This window comes from Meleagris gallopavo, chromosome 7 (assembly GCF_000146605.3).
Source record: "Meleagris gallopavo isolate NT-WF06-2002-E0010 breed Aviagen turkey brand Nicholas breeding stock chromosome 7, Turkey_5.1, whole genome shotgun sequence".
NCBI classification, from domain to species: domain Eukaryota; kingdom Metazoa; phylum Chordata; class Aves; order Galliformes; family Phasianidae; genus Meleagris; species Meleagris gallopavo.
The window spans coordinates 34,923,136-34,944,663 of record NC_015017.2 but is presented as its reverse complement, the minus strand read 5'-3'; the positions used below and the strand labels follow the sequence as shown (position 1 = coordinate 34,944,663).

Here is a 21,528-nt window from a genome sequence, read left to right as displayed (position 1 = left end):
TTCTGGCTTTAAATCATATGGTTTCTCACCAGCTCCTGCCTCGATGCAGCTGCTTTAACTGTGATTCAGCTATTTTGGAAGAGCTGTACTTGAGTATTGAGGGTAAAAATTGTAGCTTACCTAAAAGTCACTCAAAACTCTGTGTTGTTAATGAGTTTTCACATCATTAATTAAGAAATAAAATGAGTCTGTTTCAGGTTTGCATGTATATATCTGAGTGTTTATTGCCAGTACCCTTAAGTAAAGCCATCTGCAGGGCAGAACTAAAAAAAAAATATTATTTAAAGCCTCATTTAATATTCATGTGGCTTTAATTTCAGCCTTGTTTTCTACTAATAAACAAAAAGCAGTTGGTACTAAAATAAACAAAATAAATATCATATGTTCTCCTTTGCATTTGCAAAACCCAAAGCTTCCTGGGCACTTATTAATTAGTCTGTATTTACCAGGGAAAGCATTTATGGCTAAGCACTGTCACTAGTCCTGTGTGTTGGGAACAGAAAATCAAGGAAAATGTCTCAAGGTGAGTGAAACTGAAATCCAGTATATAAGAGCTATTTGAGAGCAGGCAAATCAGTGATTCCACCCCTTTTATCCTTAAGGGCTTCAAATGCACCAGTCAGTGAACACAGACCATCAGTGGAACAGCCAAATAATACCAGCAGCAAATGCACTCTTGGGCACTGTGTGCAGCCCATTTATCTGGGATGCTAAGTGTGACTTTGACTCTTTTGCAACTGTGGACTAATGGAGTTGTTCCCAAACTAGAGTCAGCTTAGCTACTTCTAATAGTAATAGCAAAAATAATGATTGTAATGCTCCTTGGAAGTCTTCTGCAGCTTAGTTTCTGAACAGCTTCCGAAATAGCTAGTGGCTGAATTGATTTGGGGTATTCCTACACAAGCATTGCTCACCGAAGCAATTGCAGAGTGGTTATATACTGGTTGCAAAATTCCTGGGATCCTTATTCTTATGATATCATTCTTTAACAGGGAGGCATTATTAGCTCTCAGTATTAATACAAAGAATTGAAGCATAAAGAGGGAAAGAGATAGGCCTGTTGTTACATGGAGAAGGCATGGCTGAGGCAGCCCACAGTCAGTGCCTAGGTAAATAATGAACTCTCCTTTTTTAGGTTTTGCTGTTTTGTATGTACAATAGGATAGGTCTCTAATTAGACAGTAAGAAATGAAGGAAAGCATCCATCCATGCCTTGAATGAGCAGTCCCCAATAAGATGTTCCTTAGTGTGCTATTACTGGTTTCCAACCTTTGCATCTCAAGGTACTAAGGAAAAAATATTCCTGGAAAAGCCACATTTCTACATTTCTGCAGACACATTGCTTATCTTGGATTCACTCCTTGCATCAGGCATGAGGACTTTTCTTTCTTCTCAACTCATGCTCATCTATCGGGATTTCTTAAAGACAGTTGCAAATGTATAAGGCAGATTGGCTAGGACAGATGTAAAGTCAAAGACACATATAGCCATAAAAGAAGCAGGATGGCTTCCCAAAATATTTCTAGGCTGGCCTTGTTGGCAACCAGGTTGCAATTGGGCTGCAGTTAATTACCTTTTACACAGAGCTTAAAGTTGCTCTTCACATGAACTAGAAGTCTCGTTACTTGTATTCTGAAGATTCCAAAGTCCTTTCTTAAGGACTAAAATCATATCCATTTCTAATATCTTGTCTACTGTGAAAAATGAGTAGATTTTTAGTAAGTATATCAGTATAATACAGAGAGATTATTCCAGCAGTCATCAATTGTAGGATGTCCCCAGGTGGAAAATGCATGTAGGCCTGTGTATTTAATTGACTCTGACAAATGTGGAATACAAAATTTCAAGCATTATCCAGGTTTTTTTCCAGTTCATTTATTCTCTGTAACATCCTTGTTGCTTGCTGCCAGTCTTTCCATGTATGCAAGGAAGGGACCTAAATGCTGGTAGGAGATTGGAAGTGTTTATTGCAAAAAAATAAAAAATAAAAAATCCGTACGTAACTGTCAAAATAGAGAACAGGGTTATTGGCAGGATTGCTGGTCAGCTAATTTTTGACTTGTTTTAGGGTGGGTCTTAAATTGAAATGAGGCAGCAATTTGTATTTCAAGTTAGGAAATACATTTCAGAGATTATGGTCAACTGTGAAGACAGCTGTCAAACAATTGGACAAATGACATCTCCAAGTTAGAGATTTCTGCAAAAAAAAAAAAAGGTTGACTAGGAAGAAGCAGTAGAAGAAATATGTTTTTTCTTCTTCTTTTTATTATAAATAGGCGTAAACTCTAATTCCAGATTTAAGCCAACGCTTATTTTTGTTCAGGTTCACTTACAGACTCATTGTTTAAAAATGCACTGCACAGTCCTCCTATTAACTGTTCCTTAGTGTGTGTTATTCCATTTCTGTGCAGTGCCTATGGGAATATCAGGGCTGTGATATTTTTTACCTAGGGTAGTCTTACAGGGATTTTTAGTTTTACATACTGGTTACGCTTCGTATCCAGATAGAAAACATTAACGCATTCATCTTTGACTAATTGGATCAAATGATGGTGTAAACCCAAAAGGAATAATTTGCTTGAAATTGACACTGATTTGGCACAAATACATTCATTTTTTTGTGGATGCTTTAGCATTGCAGATGAAGAGAAGGATGTGCAAATAAAGAGATCTGTTTTGCCATCTGTAGTTTAAGTTCTTCCTGCCAATGCCACATGTAGCTTAAAGATGTTTATTAACTGATCAAGCAGTTTTGCACAGACTTATTACATTTGAGATATCATTATGAAAAAAAAGAAAAAGTATTAATTAATAATTTGGCATGTTTCAAAATACTAGAAAAATGATAATCCCTTTGTCTGTCAGAAAAAAAAGTTACATGTTCACCAATTACTCTTGTCAGCTTAATAGAAAATCTTGATCTATCTAAAGAAAGACAATTGTTAGGATTTCTGTCTTCCCTTACTGATGGGATTAGCATCCTTTCATTTTGAGTGTTGTAGGTACTCCTTGCCCACTCGATGTTATATATCTCTCAAAACCTTCTTTCAAGGCTTAAGGGTACTTCTGAAAACAGCTTGCTGGAAATTTCCCAGTGAAACTGTTCTTGATACAGAGCTATTTTTGACTGATATTTTTTTTCTTGAAAATGTCTGCTTTCTGTGGAAAATTCTGGTTGCTACTCAAATGTTTCAGCTGAAATTTATGTCAATTTTGTAGTTTTGTAGCCAAAACTTGAAAACTTATGTGAGGAAAATATCAAACCAGCTGTAGTGGTGAGCACACAGGGGAACTGCACGCCTTTCCTGAGGTGAGATGATGCTTTGGTAGAAAATAAGTCCCTTTGCTACCTGCCTTACAGAGAAAGCCTGGTTTAAGCAGAGCAATCTGTGACCTTTTTTTTTTTCTTCTTTTCTTTGGTATCTAAAATAAAGTTGCCCTGTTTGTTGCTGTTTGCTTTTAATATTAAGATAAATCGGCCGACACAGTCAGTAACATACACACTTCTTCAGCTTTACTACCTTCAAACAGAAACTTAGTTTGTGCCAGTCAGTTGAAGTAGAGATAATGTGCTTGTAGTGATTTTGTCTGGCATCTATCAGTACATTTCATTTGTAACCTCCTGGTCCCAAGTGACAGGGAATAGCTTGGGTTATCAGATCATTGGTTTTAGGATGTTCTTTTCTGTGGTGCTTCCAGTTTACTCAGTGTCTCCTCTGAAGAGCTCTGCCTTTCAAACATAACCAGTGCTCTATAGATATCTTCCTTCTCATCAAGAAGAAACTACTGGAAGTCCTTTCTTATTCTGTATTTTTCTTTGCTTGATAACTGATAGTTGTTAGCTGGAGCACTGCCTCTCCAAATCTCCAAATTTCTCAGTATTAGGACACTGCAGAGGGAAAAATAATGAATGTGACTTGACATAGGACTGCTAACTACAACAGACTTAAATAACAAATGAGGATATCATAAAAAAAATCAATACTCAGGAACATATAGAGATAGAAAAGATGTATTGGGTCATATTCTGCATCTCCTGCTAGAGTACAATTGTTCACTGCGGTATGTCTTTTATTTGGTGTAGACTTAAATTATTCAAGCAAAGGAAATACTTCTACTTCCTTTGGGAGTATTTGCCACAGACTGCAGATCTTGCTGTCAAGGGATGTTTCCAGGTGTTTAACCTAATGTATACCCCTTTTCCAGCTGTTAGTGCTGATCCCTCTCTGAACTTCATGCCTCTCAGAAGAACTGTGGTTTCTTCAGTATTGTGTGCTCCTTACACAAACAAATCTGTGGGAATGAACGGAAAATGCTAGGGCAGCTGATGTGACACCCTAGTAACGTTTGCTGGAAGGCTGTGCACAGCCACACTGCTTCCAAACCAAGTCCTTCGCTTGGTGTTGTGAAGTGTGCGCTTACAAAGGTGGGATGTGCTGAACCAGAGTGTGACAAGGAAAACCTTCTATCCAAGTTCTCGAGAAAGTTTTGAGAGACCAACATCTCTGGAAATTTATAAGTCTTCATTTTCTGTAAGAATTCACATTTGGATGAACACCTCTCTGTGGGTCTTCAAACTAAGTCATTTAAAAACGGCTGCACTCACTTTCCAGAACATTCCTCTTCTATTCATTGTCACATCCTGAGTTTGTGGCAGGCCAATCTCAGCATATTGATGTGTGCTGGTTTCATTTCACCTGAAAATGGTATTTCATTGTTTTCAGTTAAATGAATACATTGTGTTGAAAGCATGCAAATAACAGCAGCATACTCACAAGATGCAAAATGATTTTCTTTTCTTGAAACCTTACCTTGAAAATGCCCTCATTTCCCATAGACCCTTTTCCTATCTTTAAGAACCAGCCACTTCTTTCACTCCACCGCATCACAGCATTTTCCTGTGCCTTAGAGTCTTGCTGCCAGATGAGGACACTGGACAGCGGGATTGGAACCTTCCCACTCCCCGACTCAGGGAACCGATCTGCGGGGCGACACGTGTCTAAGCAGGAATCGACCTTGGAAACAGAAGCCCTCGCACCGTCTGAGCAAGTTCTTCTTTCAGCTCCTTCAGTAAAAGCCAAAACTCTTGAGCGAGAAGTGCCTTCAACAGCTATGAGTCAGGAGTCTGTGGAAAGCATAATTAGTCACTCAACATCTGATCCAGCCATGACTGCCAAAGGTATACGACCTTTTCAAAGTCGCCTTCCAAAACCAGATTCCTCAGGTAAAATGTCAATTACACTGAAAATCACATTATTTCTGTCCCGATGTCTGTTTAGATAAGCAGAAGTCCTATAATAATGACGATTGATAACAGAAATGTTAAATGCAGAGCAGAAAATATTGTTTTTAGGAATGCGTGAGGTTAACAAGTTTGTGACCAGAGCCATATGGAAATTTTGTTACACACAATGCTTATCTGTAACCAAGGAAGAAAAGTGTTAAGTACTTAAATTGTTTTCTCAAGAAACAGAACTTGAAAAAAAAATATGCCAGCCTTGGAATTTGAACTGAATAAAAATACAGATGTTCAGTAGTATTCAGGATCAGACTGTATAGGAAAGTACAAAGAATAGCTATGTTGTGACACAGAAAAGACATATCCACAAAGACTTGCTTTTGAAGCTATATTGAGACAAAATATTCCTTTGGCCTCAATGCATAAATTCTGAATATATGGCCTGGGCCTCAAAGGAACTCTTATTATTTTTTTACTACATGGTACAAATATATTTATTTATATGAACGTAAAGTACCTCACTTTAAGTTGTCTACCAAGTATGGGTTTACTATGGACTATAAAAGGAAAGCTGACAAAGCAATGAACAGACTTACAGTCCAGCAAACCATCAACATGTAACTTTATATTAGTACATAGTTGCATTGAACTCAAGCAATCCCTTACAAATGTACACTGACCATTTTCTTTAATATATTGAAGGCCTCTGAGTTACTAATATATATGCCAATCATTACACATAGCATTTATTTTGTAATACAATTTTTCATAGCGCAATAGACATGGGAAAAAAACACTAATAGTAATTGATTTCATGGAGAAGAGTGTGTTTTGTGTTTTGTTTTGTTTTGTTGTTATCTTGATCAAATGCAGTGTCATTGGTGTTATGCTTGTTAGCACTGTGTCAACAAACATATTTGCCCATGTAAAACTTGTGAGCACTTAACTTCCATGAGTCCATATTGTATCTATAAGTGAGATTCCATATAATTAACATGGAAGGTTAAATATGAAGTTTAAACTTAGTTTAAGTCCATCAAATATGTGTTCTGCTAACGAGCTGATGGAGATTGAGCCTAGGAGGAAAGAAGTCTCTTTTATATGTTCATCAGATGCGTAATAGCAGAATTCTAATTAAACGCCTTAGAACTAGTTGATTAAGCAATATTCCCATTGTGGTGTTGTAATGGTGTAATAGACTGCAAACACACATTGCATGCTTCATTGCAGTCTGCTCTGCTCATTTCAAATCAAAGCTAAATAAAAGATATTTTAGTACTTAGTATATTTTAAATAAATGTACTGTTAATTAATGGTACAGCTAAGAAGGATTCAGAAGAGAAATCTTAGTTATAGATTATATGCTACATGCTTGAATAGCCACATGTGTGACCTCAATTCAGCAGTGTGCTATAGAGTAGACTCCATGATTAAACACTGTCATTATAACAAATTGAATAGAAACTGCAACCACTGAATTGCTTCATAAGAAGTCAGTTGCAGTAAGATTGTTCTGATCCTAATGTTAATATTCACTGCACCAAACTTGTAAGGTTTGTATCTTAATTAAATTGTCATGAAGAGATGTTAAAAAAGTAGTATACATGAGATGGTAGGGTCAACTCATTCTTTACCAGATTATTTTCAATTGATTCTTTTCCTCTCCCTTCTCTCTCTCTTCCAAATTTCAATTATCACTTTGTTTCATATGTGCCGTATATCTTCTCTGATGTTCTGATTTTGCATAGTGCAAATATTGCAAATAAAAAGGCTAACTGACTGAGAGTTTCTGCTAGAAAGGTACTTCTAATTATATTTATGTTAACACCCTGTTCTCTCTCTGAGAACATAAAATAGCAAAGCAGAACATACAATGCCTGGAAGAAGTTATTGTGTCTTGTTTCTTATTTGAAAGAGTATATATGTCAAAATTAATAGAGAGATTTCAATCTGTGCCTTCCTCTCCTGTCGTTAAGTGGAAAAAGGCTTTGGATAATATTCTGCCGCTGTAGTTGCTAGAGTCATTCCAGTAAGAAACTAAACGTAATTTGAGGTAATACAAGTGTCATGATTAGCACTCAGTTTTTACTGACTTACAATTGAAGCACTCATGAAGATGGCGATGAGATCTACAGTTTAAATAATGCCTTTCTTAATTCAGGAATAATTAACCTTGCAAAGCAAAGTGAACAAGAACCAAGTTCTGTGACCTCTACCTCATTAGAGCTTACTGAAGAAACTGTAGAAAATAGAAAAGCTCTTTCAGATTGGACCACCAAGAAAACTACAAAAACAAAGGTATCAGTTAAGAAGCGTCATCTATTAAATGAGATATGTATTGTGGTGTAAAGAATCAGAAATGGTGAATGTTTTTAATACAGTGGAAAGAATAACTAACAGTCTAATAGCTACATTTATTATTTTTTTGCCCTTCATTGGCAATCTCATTGTTTATTAATAATACAGCACTGAAAGGCACTTTGTCCTCATGCCTTACAAATTATGCTTAATTATAATGCACAGGCATTTTATAGACAAGGAAATTGATACCTTTTTACTGTGTTTTTCTCTTAGAGAAATTTGATCTTGTTTGCTTGTTTTCCTTTGGAAATTCAGATACGTTGTGTTCCCCCCACCCCCAGGTCTGTTTTTCCTTGTCTGTATGGCTGTGTAATGTAGTGTGTGTGATTGAGCTGGTGTGCTATGAAAGTACTGTGAAAGAGAAAGTATTCTCTTTTTACATGTTTCTGTGTGGCTGTGGTTAATCTCTGCAGTGATCTGTCTGTCCTTCAGCGTTTTCATGAAAACTGCAGAAAGAACGAACAGGCAAATGTATATACCTGTGTAAAAGCTACAGCTGATGGTTGTTATTCATATTCATGCCAGGCTGTCAAGCCCTGTGAGAAGCACAGGGTCAGCAGGTTAGCAAATAGCAAGAAAAACTTACTCCAGATAGTGGGCATTAAGGCAAGGGAGCTGTCAGACTGCTGGCTAATAGGACTTACATTGTAAGAGGCTGAAAACCTTTGGTTGCTTAACTTTTGTGCATGTCTGTTTTATCCATTTATTTACTAACTGGAATAGCTCACATTTTTATATAGTCCATGCTATGGATATTTAGGACAGAAACAGAAAGAAAAATGGTTTAGTCTTGTATATTATTGGCAAACTGGCAGTGAATCCTCTGTAGTGAAACACCTTTGGCTTCCAAGTCACAACAACATGAGTGTGATATTCACCTTAACTCAGGCACAACAGGTCACCCCCAGTCCCCAGACCAGGTTGATATGGTACATGTGTACTGGTAATTGGTCTGTGTAAAGTCAAGGGCTTGGTGTGTCTGCATCTGATGTGTGAATGTGGCTTTGGCACTGCAGCTGGCTTGGATACTCCCTGTTTTATGAGCAGTGTTGGGCATATTTGGCTGCATGCACAATCCCTCAGGTCTGATACCCACTCCACAAGTATGTGCTTCCTATCTAATGAATGTCCTTCAGCATCAGTTAGAGCTGCAGTGTACATGAGAGGATGGGGAAATTGATGTCACTCTTTGAAAAATACATTTTAAAAAACTCTCTTGAGTCTTGATAGGCAGTTGAGGCTACAATAGTAGGTAGTATTTGATGATCACTTACTTGAAGGACAAGTGGTTAATTAAAATAGTAAAAGATGTTTTAACAGTTGAATTATCCATTTCCATTGCATGAAGAATATAAAATGTTCCACTCACAATACCATCTTCTGCATTACTTTTGTATATTTGCATCATCTGAATGATCTCAATACCCTTACTTGTGCAGGACAGAGCTCTAAGAGTGTGCACTTACTCTGCCAGCAGCAGTGACACTGAACAGGAGCCCGAGTATGGAACAAATTATTTTCGAACTGCAGAGGAGACGTTGGTAGAGTTAACAAAGAGCAACAAACAAGGTAATTGAAAATTTGTTCATAAGGAATGCGTATCTCCACTCTGACTCAGCAACAGATAATGTCCTTCACTGGACTGTCTAGTTTTTGCTTTCTAACCCCAGATCTTACTTCAGTCTCATTTTCCATTAGCTTTTTATTGCTTTCTATTCTATCTGTGTATCTTTTTTTTTCCCCTCTCCTCTGCTATTTTTGCTACCAGGAGCTAAACTTCTAGGCTTTTATGCACAAATAACTGCACTGTAAGTAAAAAGTCTTCTGTTACATTATTACAAAATTTAAAAGGTGTCTATAAAGATTCTTTCCTCTTTTTTACTTTTTAAATTTTATCAGCTGGTTATAATAACTCAGTGATCAAGGCCATAGGGTTCCAACCTCTGCATCAAAGTGTTGTTGGTTGTGACGCCACCACAACTGTGCATATGCACAACTCCATATATATGTTGCCATTTTCAAGTATCAAACCTTTCTGCAGCATCTGGTAGCAATTCGGGATTTACTGAATTCCAGTAGATGAAAGCACCTTAAGCAGAGCTCCCGAGGTAGGAGTTTTCTGTGTGTTTAATAACTGCCTTGCCGTGCCCACCAGCTCGCCATGCTGCAAGCCACCCTGCAGTGCAGCTGTGTGTCCCCTGGGAGGGGAGCAGAGCGTGGCTCATCTCCTTGCCCACACAGCCAGTGCCTTCCCTCCACTGATAAATTCTGTCGAGTGCAAAGGCCAGTGCAAGGTCTCAGCACTACTGAGACCCTAAGAGCTTAAGCAGTGCTTCAGTGATATAGAGGATTTGTGTTGACCCCTAGCACAGCAGTGGGCTTAACCTACCAGATATTAGCACCTACAGTTGATACCGCAGAGATGATTGCATTAAAAGTGCCACGGACAGTGAGATGCTGTAGGCAGGCACACTGTGCTCTGTAGTGTCTGCTGGGAGCTGGGCTGAAACATTTGGCATTTTCAGAGAGGATCCATTTTGTGTGATTACACCACGGGCAGAGCAGAGCAGGCTCAGGCTGTTTACTTACATTACTCATGTAACTTTGTGGTTTTAATCTGTATGAAATGTTGCAAGTAATTTACCTCAGCCAATAAACAGAATTGCTTGCTACAGATTACATTCTCTGGTGGGTTTTGTTGTTGTTTTCTTGGGCTTTTTTTCAAAGGAGAAGGTAAGGATTTCTTCCAGTATTGATCACAGTTTGCAAAAATAAGGATTTCAGCATGTGTAAGCAGTTGCATTAAATGACAGCAGGTTCCAAGTTTGGTGATACGTAAACAGAACTTAAAATTGCCATTTTGCACAGCAAACCATTAATTTTTTGTATATGTGCCTAACCTTTGGGCTAGGGAGAGAACTGAAATTCATAATTGTGACTGAGGCAAATAGAAAACAGAATTACAAGCCATTATTGCAGAAGTATTTCTGCCTTAGACGTTCTTTTTAAACAGGATTTCTGCCCTATAAATACAAGTTCCCACATTCAGATTATTAACAGTATTTTATTCCGTTCTGTGTTCAAAGATCCTAGCTTCTTTATGCATACAAGTGATATATCCTCAAAACATCCACATGAGGCTGAGGTGGGGGCTGTAGCAAACCGAGGCACAGAGAACATTTTTGTATGCATAGATAATTATATTTACTAGATGAGTCCTCAGAACATTAATGAATTTTCCCTTGTTGCAGTATTCTAATGTTGGAGTGATTTTCATTTTCCATTTTTGTGTGGGGAACAGGGAGATTGATAGACTGAGTGCCCATGCAAAGACTATTGAAAGCCAGTGATAAGAGTTTCATTGATTTGGTGGGCTTTGGAGGAGACTCCCAGTGCATTGCCTAGTGTTACAGAGAAAGTCAGCAGAATAGCTTGGAGTAAGCCAAAAGTTATGGGTTCTTCCATTTCAACCATGAGAATGTTTTGATTCCAATTTCATGGAGGTTTTGTTCTGTTGTGATTCTATGGGAGGCACTGGAGGCAGAGGCTCTTCTGATGCTATAGGTTACAAGATAGAATTGAAGTTTGTGTAACAAAATGTGTGAGGAAAGAGTCTAATGATCATTTAAGCCTCTCTCCCCTGTGTTTTTTCATGAAGCTGCAGAAAATTTCTTTGGTTTTGATCTTAGGTATGAGTTTTGATCTTTGGGCTTTGGAAGCTGGGGTTGTACTCGTAATGTTCTTGTATTACAGTAGATATATAACAAATGTGTAGGGCCTGTTTCTTAACCTTGCTAGACTATGTTTTATACTGTTGTTTGTTTTCATTGGCTAAAAATGTATTTACAATGAATGAATTATCAGAAGTAGTCCAACTGAAAGACATTAAAAAGTTGCTTAGCATATCTACCATGTAAGGCTATTAAGAATGGAGAATGAAAACTTACAGCAAATAAATAAATGGAGCAATCTTTCCAAATTAAACAACCTTTCTATATTAAGAGAAAAAACAAAAAGGAAATGTATTTTAGCCATCTCATGCCATCTCCTTCACCCTGAGTGTTAGACATGAACAGTCCTTTCTACGTGTATTGATTGGAGAGTTAGCAGCTAGTATTCTAATTATTTTATTACCACTGAATTCCAAATACCTTAAAATATAAAAAAAAATTAAAAAAATGTAAAATTACATTACAATTTATTTAGGCTCTATTTCATCAAGTAAATATGCCTTACTGACATTATTTTTAATATCTTTTACAGCTGAGCAGGAAAAACAGAAGCAGAGAAAGTCAGTTCTGGGGAACCCGATGTCAATCTTGGATTTATACCAACACAGTCTCTATGGCCATTTTGGAGAGGATGGACCTGAACAATTAACACATTTCAGTTTAATTGAGCAGCTGAGTGGACCTTCCAGTAAAGACAGCAAAGGCAAAGAGAGCCCAACTGTGAGTTACCATGATTTTTATATTACATCTCATTTTCTTCATGATTTTTATTTGCTTCTTGTTTCCTCCTTAATGTGTTGAGTGATTACTGAAACTAGGCAGACTGGAAAGAACAGCATGACCCGCAGAAGAGTAAAGATCTAAATATATATAGAATGGGATGTTACATTCTGATGGTTGTATGACAAGGTCTACCAAAATTGACAAGGAGAGACAGGCTAGGGATGGCATTCTGCTATTAAAAGGAGTTGAAATTCAAGGCTAGCATGGAAACACAGAAAGTATCTTTTAAGACCACTTGTTCATATCAAGTTAGCTACTATGTGTAGCACAACATACAGTAAACAAATGAATGACACATCTGAAGTAGTTTCCTAAAAATTTGAATGAAAGCAGGCTATGGAAGTCAGCTATCTTCTGTTCTGTGATGAAATATGGTTGATATGAGCTCTTGTACTCCTGACTTGGGGGTTCTGAACATTATGTTTTTGGTGATCATCCTAATGGATCTTGATGCTAAACACAAACCTTTTCTTTTCTCCCCTTATCTCATGTGACCCCACTTGTTATTTCTGTCACTGGAAGTGCTAATCCTGACATCATGTAATCTCAGAATCTTTGAGAAGCACCCTCTCAGCCTATTTTCTCACACTTCTTTCTCACTTGGTCTCTCCTCTGCTCTAACAAGCCTATTTGTTTGAAAACAGTTACCCAGCTATGATCCACTGTTACTATTTTGCCTTCATGTTCAGGCTCTTTCCCCGACTCTCTTTTCTTCTTTTTAAGCTCTTTTGTTTCTATGTAAGATACCCACATTTGTTATCTTACAATATAAACAAAGGTGGTAGCAGAAAATAAGGAAAGAGCTGCAGTTGTTAGTGCAACAATGCCATTCTTTAAGTTAAATGTATCTACCTATCTATCTATCTATCTATCTATCTATATATATATATCTTCCTAGACCCCATTTTTCAGCTTCAGAGAATGACTGTGCAGTGTAACTTCAGAGGTGATTAACTGTAACCAAAGTTAGAGCCTTACAGCTTGCAGGAATTCAGGCCAAATGTGCAGAAGGAATGTGTGGCACAAACTGGCAATACCTCTGTTTATTCCAAGTCTGCTGGCATAAAAGTCCAACTTAACTCAATATTAAATTGACTCACAAACTTCTGAAATGCATCAGCCCCATTTCCTGATCAACCAGATTTCACTAGTCCTCAGAATATGATTCAGTATGAATATATTTGAGTCATATTAGAAAGAATAATTGTAAAGAATCTGGTTTCCTAGTTGGGAAGAAGAAAAGGGGGGAGGGAGGGGGAAGGTAGAAGAATACTAAGGATAGATGAAGAAAAATAATATGAGCACCCACCTGATTCTATGTCTTGAACATTTAGAGATTCACAGTTTAGTTATGTAGATAAGATTAACTGTGTGTGTGTGTAAGGCATTTCTGCCCTCTGAAGGCCAAAATCTTTTGTTATTAACAGAGCAATTAGATTTGGTCCACTATAGAAAAGTTGCTCAGATTTATTTCTGCTTTTATTTCATTCTGCATTTCTTGTGCAGGACAAATCTCTACAGTGTGCCCAGTCAGCGCCAAAACTTAAGCAAAACTCATTAAAACAGCCTTAGGGTCCTTGCAGAAGTCCATCAGAAAGATAGAAGGCAACAAGTATAACTCAGCACAAGCATTTTTTCATGCATTGTGGTGGGGGCCTTTTAAGAATACTTTAAAGGTCTGAACTAGCTCTCAAAACAGCATTGCTGTGAACAATGGAAGCTCAATAGAGTACTGGGGATTTGCCTATTAGTATTAAACTTTTCAGAATGACAAATGAGAAGCAGTGACCATGGAAAGCAGGTTGCCCCAAACTCCTTGTTTCAACCAGCATGGCAAATTTATCTCAGCTGTAACTTGTCCAACCTGAGAAGATCTACAGTCTGTTTCATTTAGAACTCCATATTCTGGAACTTCTCCCACCAGAAGGGGGGACAGCAGAAACTGAGGCACTTATAGCCAACAACTCTGGGGGGGAAAAAAAAGGGAGAAGTTTTGAGGTGAGAAAAATATGCAGCTTTCATACCAAATATCTGGCATTTTGAACAGATTTTGAACAAATATCTGGCTTTGAATTTCCTTCCTAAGTAGTGTTTGTTAAATCTTAAAATAATAATAAATTAAAAAAAAAACAACCACACAAGTGCTGTGATGGACAGAATGAGTTTACTCTGCTTATCGAAAGAGCAGTGTGCTGTATCAGTCCCTTATCCCAATTAAATTGGACTGTACAGCACCAGTAAGAGAGTGACCTCAGCCTGGGCGCTCTAATGAGGCGCTCTGGCAGGAGCTGTGCTTGCCCAGGCTGTCACTTGGGATGTCTCCTTCTCTCGTTCACCAGTGTTACCCCCAAAGTATAGACACAACAAGTTTAATCAGCAAAAAGTACTGCACAGAAGGAGTTTCAGAGGGGAAATGATCTGTGGACTGTTCCTATGGTAAAGAGACACCGAGTGGGCAGTTTGATGAATCACAAAGGCTTCCATACGTTGAAAGAACTATTTATTGTTCCAGTTCCGTATCTGCAATGTCTTGAAGAGCATTGTGGTTAAATTCCCTTGACTCTTCTCACGGCCAATTTGATGATACATTTATTTTGACCTGGGAAACATATTGTGAAACAATGTCATTCTTTTGTAAACTGCAATATTCTGGACAAGGAAAACAAATCACAGTTTGAAATACAAAACATGTTGAGTCATAGATACAAAACTTTCACTTAAATTGAGAACCATGGAGCATTCTTCTCATGTAGGATTTTCAAAACCAGAAACAATCTTTTTTACATGTTTCAAATAATTTAAATGATAGCTTTGGTGATTTAATAAAACATATGCAGCACCTGATCCAAACTCCACAGCAGCCACCAGCTGGGAAAGACAAACTGGGTGAAACTTCAGCGGAACGCAGCTGCTTCCCCTGCTTGCAGCAGTAACTGGTAGTACCTGCAGCAGTTTTCTGACATCATGATTACTATTATATTTTCTCAATCAAAAAAACATTATTTCATATTTCAATTAACTTACTGTTTAGACTTTAAAACTCGGGATCTTTTTCTTATAAGAATCCAGAAAGCAAGATGAATTTCCCTTGCCCAGGCCTATTGTTTATTAACTTATTTTATGATCAAATGAGAACCAATACAAGGCTTTTTATTGTCTTCTTTGTTCCCTTGGAGAAATAATGGAAATGGTCAAAGTGTTATTATTCAATCATCCTTATGATCCCAAAGCAACACAAATAATGGGTTTTCTTTTCTGTCCTTAACCAACCATCCCATACTTCTTTTCTGTAATGTGAATCATAGAATTACTAAATCACAGAATGGCCAGGGTTGGAAGGAACCTCAAGGATCATGAATCTTCAACCCCCTGCCACATGCAGGGCCACCAACCTCCCCATTTAATACTAGACCAGGCTGTCCAGGGCCCCATCCAACTTGGCCTTAAACACCTCCAGGGATGGGGCATCCACGGCCTCTCTGGGCAGCTGTTCCAGCACCTCACCACTCTCATAGTAAAGTAGTTCCCTCTGGATATCCAACCTAAATCTTCCCACCCTCAACTTAAAACCATTTCCCCTTGTCCTGCCATTACCTGCCCTTTCAAAGAGTTGACTCCCCTCCTGTTTTGTAGGTTCCCTTTAGGTACTGAAAGCTGCAATGAGGTCAACCTACACCCTTCTCCAGGCTGAACAAGCCCAGCTCCCTCAGCCTGTGGCTTGTTTATATTTCAAGATATAACTTGATAACTTGATAAAGAAAACATCCTTTATGGAAGGGACTGTGGTACTCATCCCATGTTTCTAAATCCTCTCGCTTTCCCTCTGTTATGACAACATGCATGAGAATTCTGACATTTCTATCACACCTGCTGTGTTAACTACATCAGCAACAGAACTAACTGGCTCCAGAACCTGAGGAGGTACAACGTGAAGTTATGCTGTTACTCAACATGGCAGAGTTTGAAAGCATTGTACAGATGACTGATGGAGATAAATGTTCAAATCACCATGTCTTGCGATTCAGGTAGATATTAGAGCATGCTGACCAATACAAGAAAAGGAAAGATTGGAGAAATTCCTACTGTTTTGGCTGCACACACAATTGGGACAGATGCGGTGGCATTCCCAGATAAACTTGAGGGTTTTTTACAGCCAAGTAAGCTGATGGGGAGTTAATGCTATGTGGTTGTTTCATTGTGCTCACAAGCCTTCAAATGTATCATATTGAGAAAGTGGAGTATCCACAAAAGGACTCATAAGAGTAATAAGGATGTTTAGCAATTGCACACCACTTACCAGCCATCCTCTGTGATCCCAGAGTGTTAAGTTGGGTTGGATGTATCCAGCATCCCTGAATTACAACAGTTGGTAAAGCAGGCTGGACACCTCTGCTGGTTGCACTAAATAAGAGTAATGGGAAAACAAAAGCATGAGCTTCTTCTGCTTGAGGCTTGTCTCCTGTGGAGATCAGTAAGTGGTGAGGTAGGGCTTGAATTGGCTGCACAGCAAACACACTTCACACTGTGCATCTATTTAGGCAGCCCTTGAAGAGCATGCCTGCAAAGCTTAGGTTCATGATTTGGTTTCTCTGAATCATTTTTTGTAGTTGAGTAGTTCTATCTTATTTGTGCTTCTAAATGGAGCCACTCTTAAAAGAGGCTCTCCATATTTGAATGCCCATGGGTAATTTAAGGGAGACACTAACCTTTTCCACATTACCAGATGTGCTAGGGAAGGATTCTGCTTATCACATGAAAAAGACAGAGACAGTGATTTGGGCCCAGTTGTTAATTGGGAAGAGCTGCGTCCTAGTTTCAAGTGGGAAGGAGGTACAGCCCATGGAACTATCTGTTTGCTTGCCTGCTTAGCTGTCTTACACCAGCTACCACACCTTCTAACCTGGGAAGATAAACTTTGCCCCAGGCTTGTCTGTGTGGGGAGCTAGTAAAAAGCAGCTATCGTAGCTACCATTTTTATTTTAGAGAGTGAAATCTCTTTGCACCCTCAGGCGAGCACTAAATTATTACCTTGATTACACTGTTGTATATTAATGAGAGTTCGTGCAGCTGGGGCAGCGCCAAGTAATACCCAGCTAACTGCTTGATCTCAGGAGCTCAGTTTCACTGTCTGTGAAGTGGGGACAGTGAAAATTAACCTCAAGTTACAAAAAAAAAAGACAACAAATGCTCTAGATGAGCTGGGTCGTAGCTTATTTTGTGCAATGTTTTACTGCAAATAGGGAGTTTGAAGCAAGTTTCACGAAGTATTATATTGGAAATTGATGGAAGATAAGGGACTTCCTTTGCCAGTGATAGAAAGTATCTAGAAATTATAGTTTTCTGTGTGCTAATTGTATGCCTGCAATGCATCAAGTGCACCTCCTTTTTGCTGTTTTCCTCACTGAGCTTAAGACAGAGGAGAATGATCAGGTGCAGAGGGAATCAGTTCTGTTTCCTTTTCTAGGCCCAGTGAGACTAAGATGTTGAGAAACATGCTGCCATCATAAGATTTGTAGATAGGGAATAAGTCTGCAACCATTCTCTGACTTTTGTGTTTTAAGATCAATGCTTTTCTTTCATGCATGGAATCAGTATATCAAATCACTGCATAAGTTTAGGGAGGTGGTTTATTAATGTAGACATTAAGTGAGGCTAGCTTAGCACTGCATGATCTCATTCACTCAGGATCAGATATCCTTTCATCCTCCTAGTCACAAGAACTGCAAATGCCTTTTACTGTGTTTATGCTTCTGTGTTTTATCTTCAAAATGGAGAGCATGTTAGCACAGGGTGTGTAGAGAAGATCCAGCAGCAGTTTTAAGTGCTACAAAGGAAAGGATAACTGCCCCTCATGTGTCCATTTAGGACTCAGCATGTTGGTTTTGGAAGCAGAGTGATTTGCATTGCCCAAATGAGACGGGCATGGTTCTGAGCCTTGTGCTTGAGTTGACCAGGACCCACAGCCTACACCTCACATTCTCAAAATGTGGCAGGTGCAGTAGTCTCTAAGCTGCATGTGTTTCCACTTACCAGAACTGACTTAGTAGGAGCCATTCTACTGCAAATAGAGAGTTTGAAGCAAGTTTTACGAAGTATTATATTGAAAATTAATAGAAGGTAAAGGGAGTCCTTTGCCAGTGACAGAAAATATCTAGAAATTACACATTTCTGTGCTCTAACTGTACAACTGTGTAATTTATTTATGCAAAGTGCACCTCCTTTTTGCTGTTTTCCTTGCCAGGCTTAAGACAGAGGGGAGCCGTCACCCCCCTCCCTACGGCTGAGGGCTGCAAGCCTTTCTTTCTGTTTAAGTGAAGGTGTGTGATCCTCAGATGAACGATGCAGTGCTTGTTCTGCCAAAGCAAAGACTGTCTGAGTAATTATCCAAGTTGATGCAAGATCTTTTGTCAAGGGAATTTCATAGGAGTATTTGACAACATAAGTGACAAAAACCACAGGAGCATGATCTGATAAGAAAACAGATTTTACCACATCACCCATGGGAGTATTACAGAATTAAAAATATTTTTCCTAGCCTCAAGCCTGATTCAACTCAGCGTGGGGAAATAGGGAATCAGAAATAGGCTAGGTTGTCTCCAGACATCAACAAATCCCACATCTCTGCATGTTTTTCCTTTCCATAGGGCAGGTTCACACCCGAAGATCTGCTATCGAGTCTTATATTCCTAATCAGGTCTCATTGTTCCTCGTATCTTGCCATCAAAGTCGCCTCCAAAAAGTGAAGTGAAGAGACAGCAAAACAAACAATTTGAAGACTGCTAGGCAGTCTCCTGGGACCAAAGTCTCACTTGACGTGTATCACTTAAAAGAAATGTTGTGTAGTGTGGAAGAACATTCTTACAGTTAGCCTGAGGAACTAGCTTGGCAACAATAAAAAGCTGCAGTTATACTGAGACTCGTTTCTCTCCCTCTGCCTTCTAGGTGAAGCAAGTGAAGCTTCTTTCACTGCTGAGAGCTGTAGAAAAATAGCATGCAGTGGAGAGTGGTTCAGCAGCAAGGAGAGTGATAACATTTTCTATAACTTGATTAAGCATAAAAAAGCTCTGGCAAGGGAAAAGGACATATGTAAGGGAGAGTCCACCAAAGGAAAAACATTTTAAATATCATGCAAGGGACTTTATACTGTAAAAAAGCTGATATAGTTCTAACAGTAACAGACTCCATAATGTTAGTACTGTGCCACCAAACCCCATTCTGCCTAGCCCTCCAGCTGGTGTAAAAGTTCTCCCTGTTTTATGTTTGTTTAGTGTATTTATGGGGATGGGTAGGTGGCGGCATTTTAACTCAGATGTCTTTTAGCACCGAGTTTTAAAAGAGTCTTTGGCTATCGGTGAGGGACATGAAGCATTTGGCACAGCACAGCAGGCTGTGTGGCATTTAGAACACATGGCGTGCAAGGCTAGCGGGAGAATCGCTGGGATGTGAGGCTGAGAGAAGATGCGGAGGAAGTGAAAAGCTGCAACTCCAGTAGGAAAGTTAAGAACTTGAAGCATCCCAGGCATGTAGGTACAGTTTTGGTGCTGATGGCACAGTGTCACATAATGCCAAATCCCATGGTAACTTGTGGCAGAGAATTGCTGACCCACACCTTTGCATCGCGCTGCTCACTGCCTTGCAGGGACAGACAGTGAGCACTGTAGATGTCTGTTTACCTACAAAACTCAAGATTACATAAGGATTTAACAGACACTGTGGCTCCTGGGCTTAACTAGGTAAATCCTTTCTTTTAACAAGAACCAGAAGCACATACCGAGTAGAAGAATCATTTGCAAGCTGATTTCCCAGAGTGGAAAATGTTCTGAGCTGTTCCACAAAAGTTTGGCAGATGGAACTGCTGTGGTTTGCAGCATGGCCCAAAGTGTACTGATGTTTCTGCCATTTGTAACCAGGCACTCGTTGGTCCTCTGGAAATAAAGCTTTCATTTCATTTCTCTGTGTTGAATTGGAATATAATAATAATACTGTCAGCCAAAATGGAATCCAGGGCACAGTAGCAGCAGTAAATGATGAATATTAGTAAGCTTGTAAGACAGTGTAATTGTAGTAATGGTAGAAATGATATTATTAATAAAAAGCTAAAAATAAATTGGATTCAATAAACATTGGATTGAGTCAATCGAGAGAAGAGCAGTAAGGCAGAGAGGTATTCAGTGAGCTGTTTGTTTTCTGAGACTGGAAAATATTTTCACTCCAAGAGGAGCATCTGATTAGCAGAGTTAAATGAGATGAATAATGCTGTAATACTTCTGTGAATTGCGATTCCAGCTGAAACTTGCCATCTCCATCTATAACAGTGATGTGTTTGCATAAAGCACTCAAACATCACGAAGAGAAGGGCAGGGAATGATCAATCCATTAGTGTGAGCATTCTGTTCTGAGCAAAATACACGAGGACAAGTTGCACAGATGATCCTAGCAGCAGTTGTGGCAGGACACTGGAAATATGTTAGTAAACAGGATTTTTTGAGAGGATGCTTTTTGTTTTCATATGAGCATGGGAAGTAATATCCTGATCAGCATACTCTTTGAAAAGAAGGCAAATTTTATGTCACGTATTTGCAAAAATCATTTTGCAATAGCTTGGTGATGTTTACAGTTTGTTCCACCATCTATTTTTATCTCCCTAAAGTGATTCACCTTTTATTTAAATAAGAAGTTATATTTGATTTCATGCAATGTGACACTGAGATTGTGTGCATCCTGCTGAAAAATATTAGGTATTTTTTTAAGTTTAAACATTCTCATTTATGGTAAGTGCTGAAGGAAAATATTCTATTTCTTACTGTATTTTGTCCACGTTACATGAACACATGGCCTTGTGGAGTTGTTTTGATGGAAAGCAAGATTTGTGTTTGGTGGGTCAAATAAACATGGGATTTAGCAAACGTATAAGCAGTAAGTGACACAGGGAAGTTTGGAAAGCTTATAAGATTTGATGACTTATCTTAGGTACTGTCATGGTTTTATGTTTTTTTGTTTTTGGTTCTCAGTATTCCGCATCAAAACATCATGTAGTGTACTGGGAGTTAAAGTGTTAATGATCCAATTCCTGGCACCTATCCCACCTATCCCTATACATTACAGTACACTACATGATGTTTTGATGGGGAATACTGAGACCATGACAGGTACCTACTTATCTTCCACAAAAGCTAAGAGTGCTGCATGTTTTTGTATCATGTTGCAGTTCCCTCAGCCCAAACTGCCCTCCCTTCAGCTCTGAGACACATCTGCACAGCTCAGCTCCCTGTACTGCCTGGGCTACTCCAGTCTTTCCCTGTGCACTGATAGAGGTCACCAAAACTTCTGGATGCTATAAAAAGCTGTAGCCTTCAGAACTTTCCTTACCTCCTCTAGTTTTATTCTCAGTAATTAAAGCCTCAAGTGACTATT

General features: G+C 38.7%; 1 protein-coding gene across 3 annotated transcripts in view; it reads left to right on the top strand.

Moving 5' to 3' along the window:
- Positions 1-4,875: 4,875 nt before the first annotated feature.
- Positions 4,876-21,528, top strand: part of LOC104911850 (nck-associated protein 5-like) — a 32,831-nt gene continuing 16,178 nt past the window's right edge. Inside the window, exons 1-4 of one of the 3 annotated variants that reach the window (XM_010714062.3) lie at positions 4,876-5,179; positions 7,401-7,537; positions 9,040-9,169; positions 11,864-12,051. In XM_010714062.3, the coding sequence (XP_010712364.1) occupies positions 4,924-5,179; positions 7,401-7,537; positions 9,040-9,169; positions 11,864-12,051 (711 nt within the window). In that variant the 5' untranslated portion in view covers positions 4,876-4,923. Of the gene's footprint in view, positions 5,225-7,400; positions 7,538-9,039; positions 9,170-11,863; positions 12,052-21,528 lie in introns of all 3 variants that reach the window. The other 2 variants (XM_019617341.2, XM_010714061.2) reach the window with 2 other exon arrangements.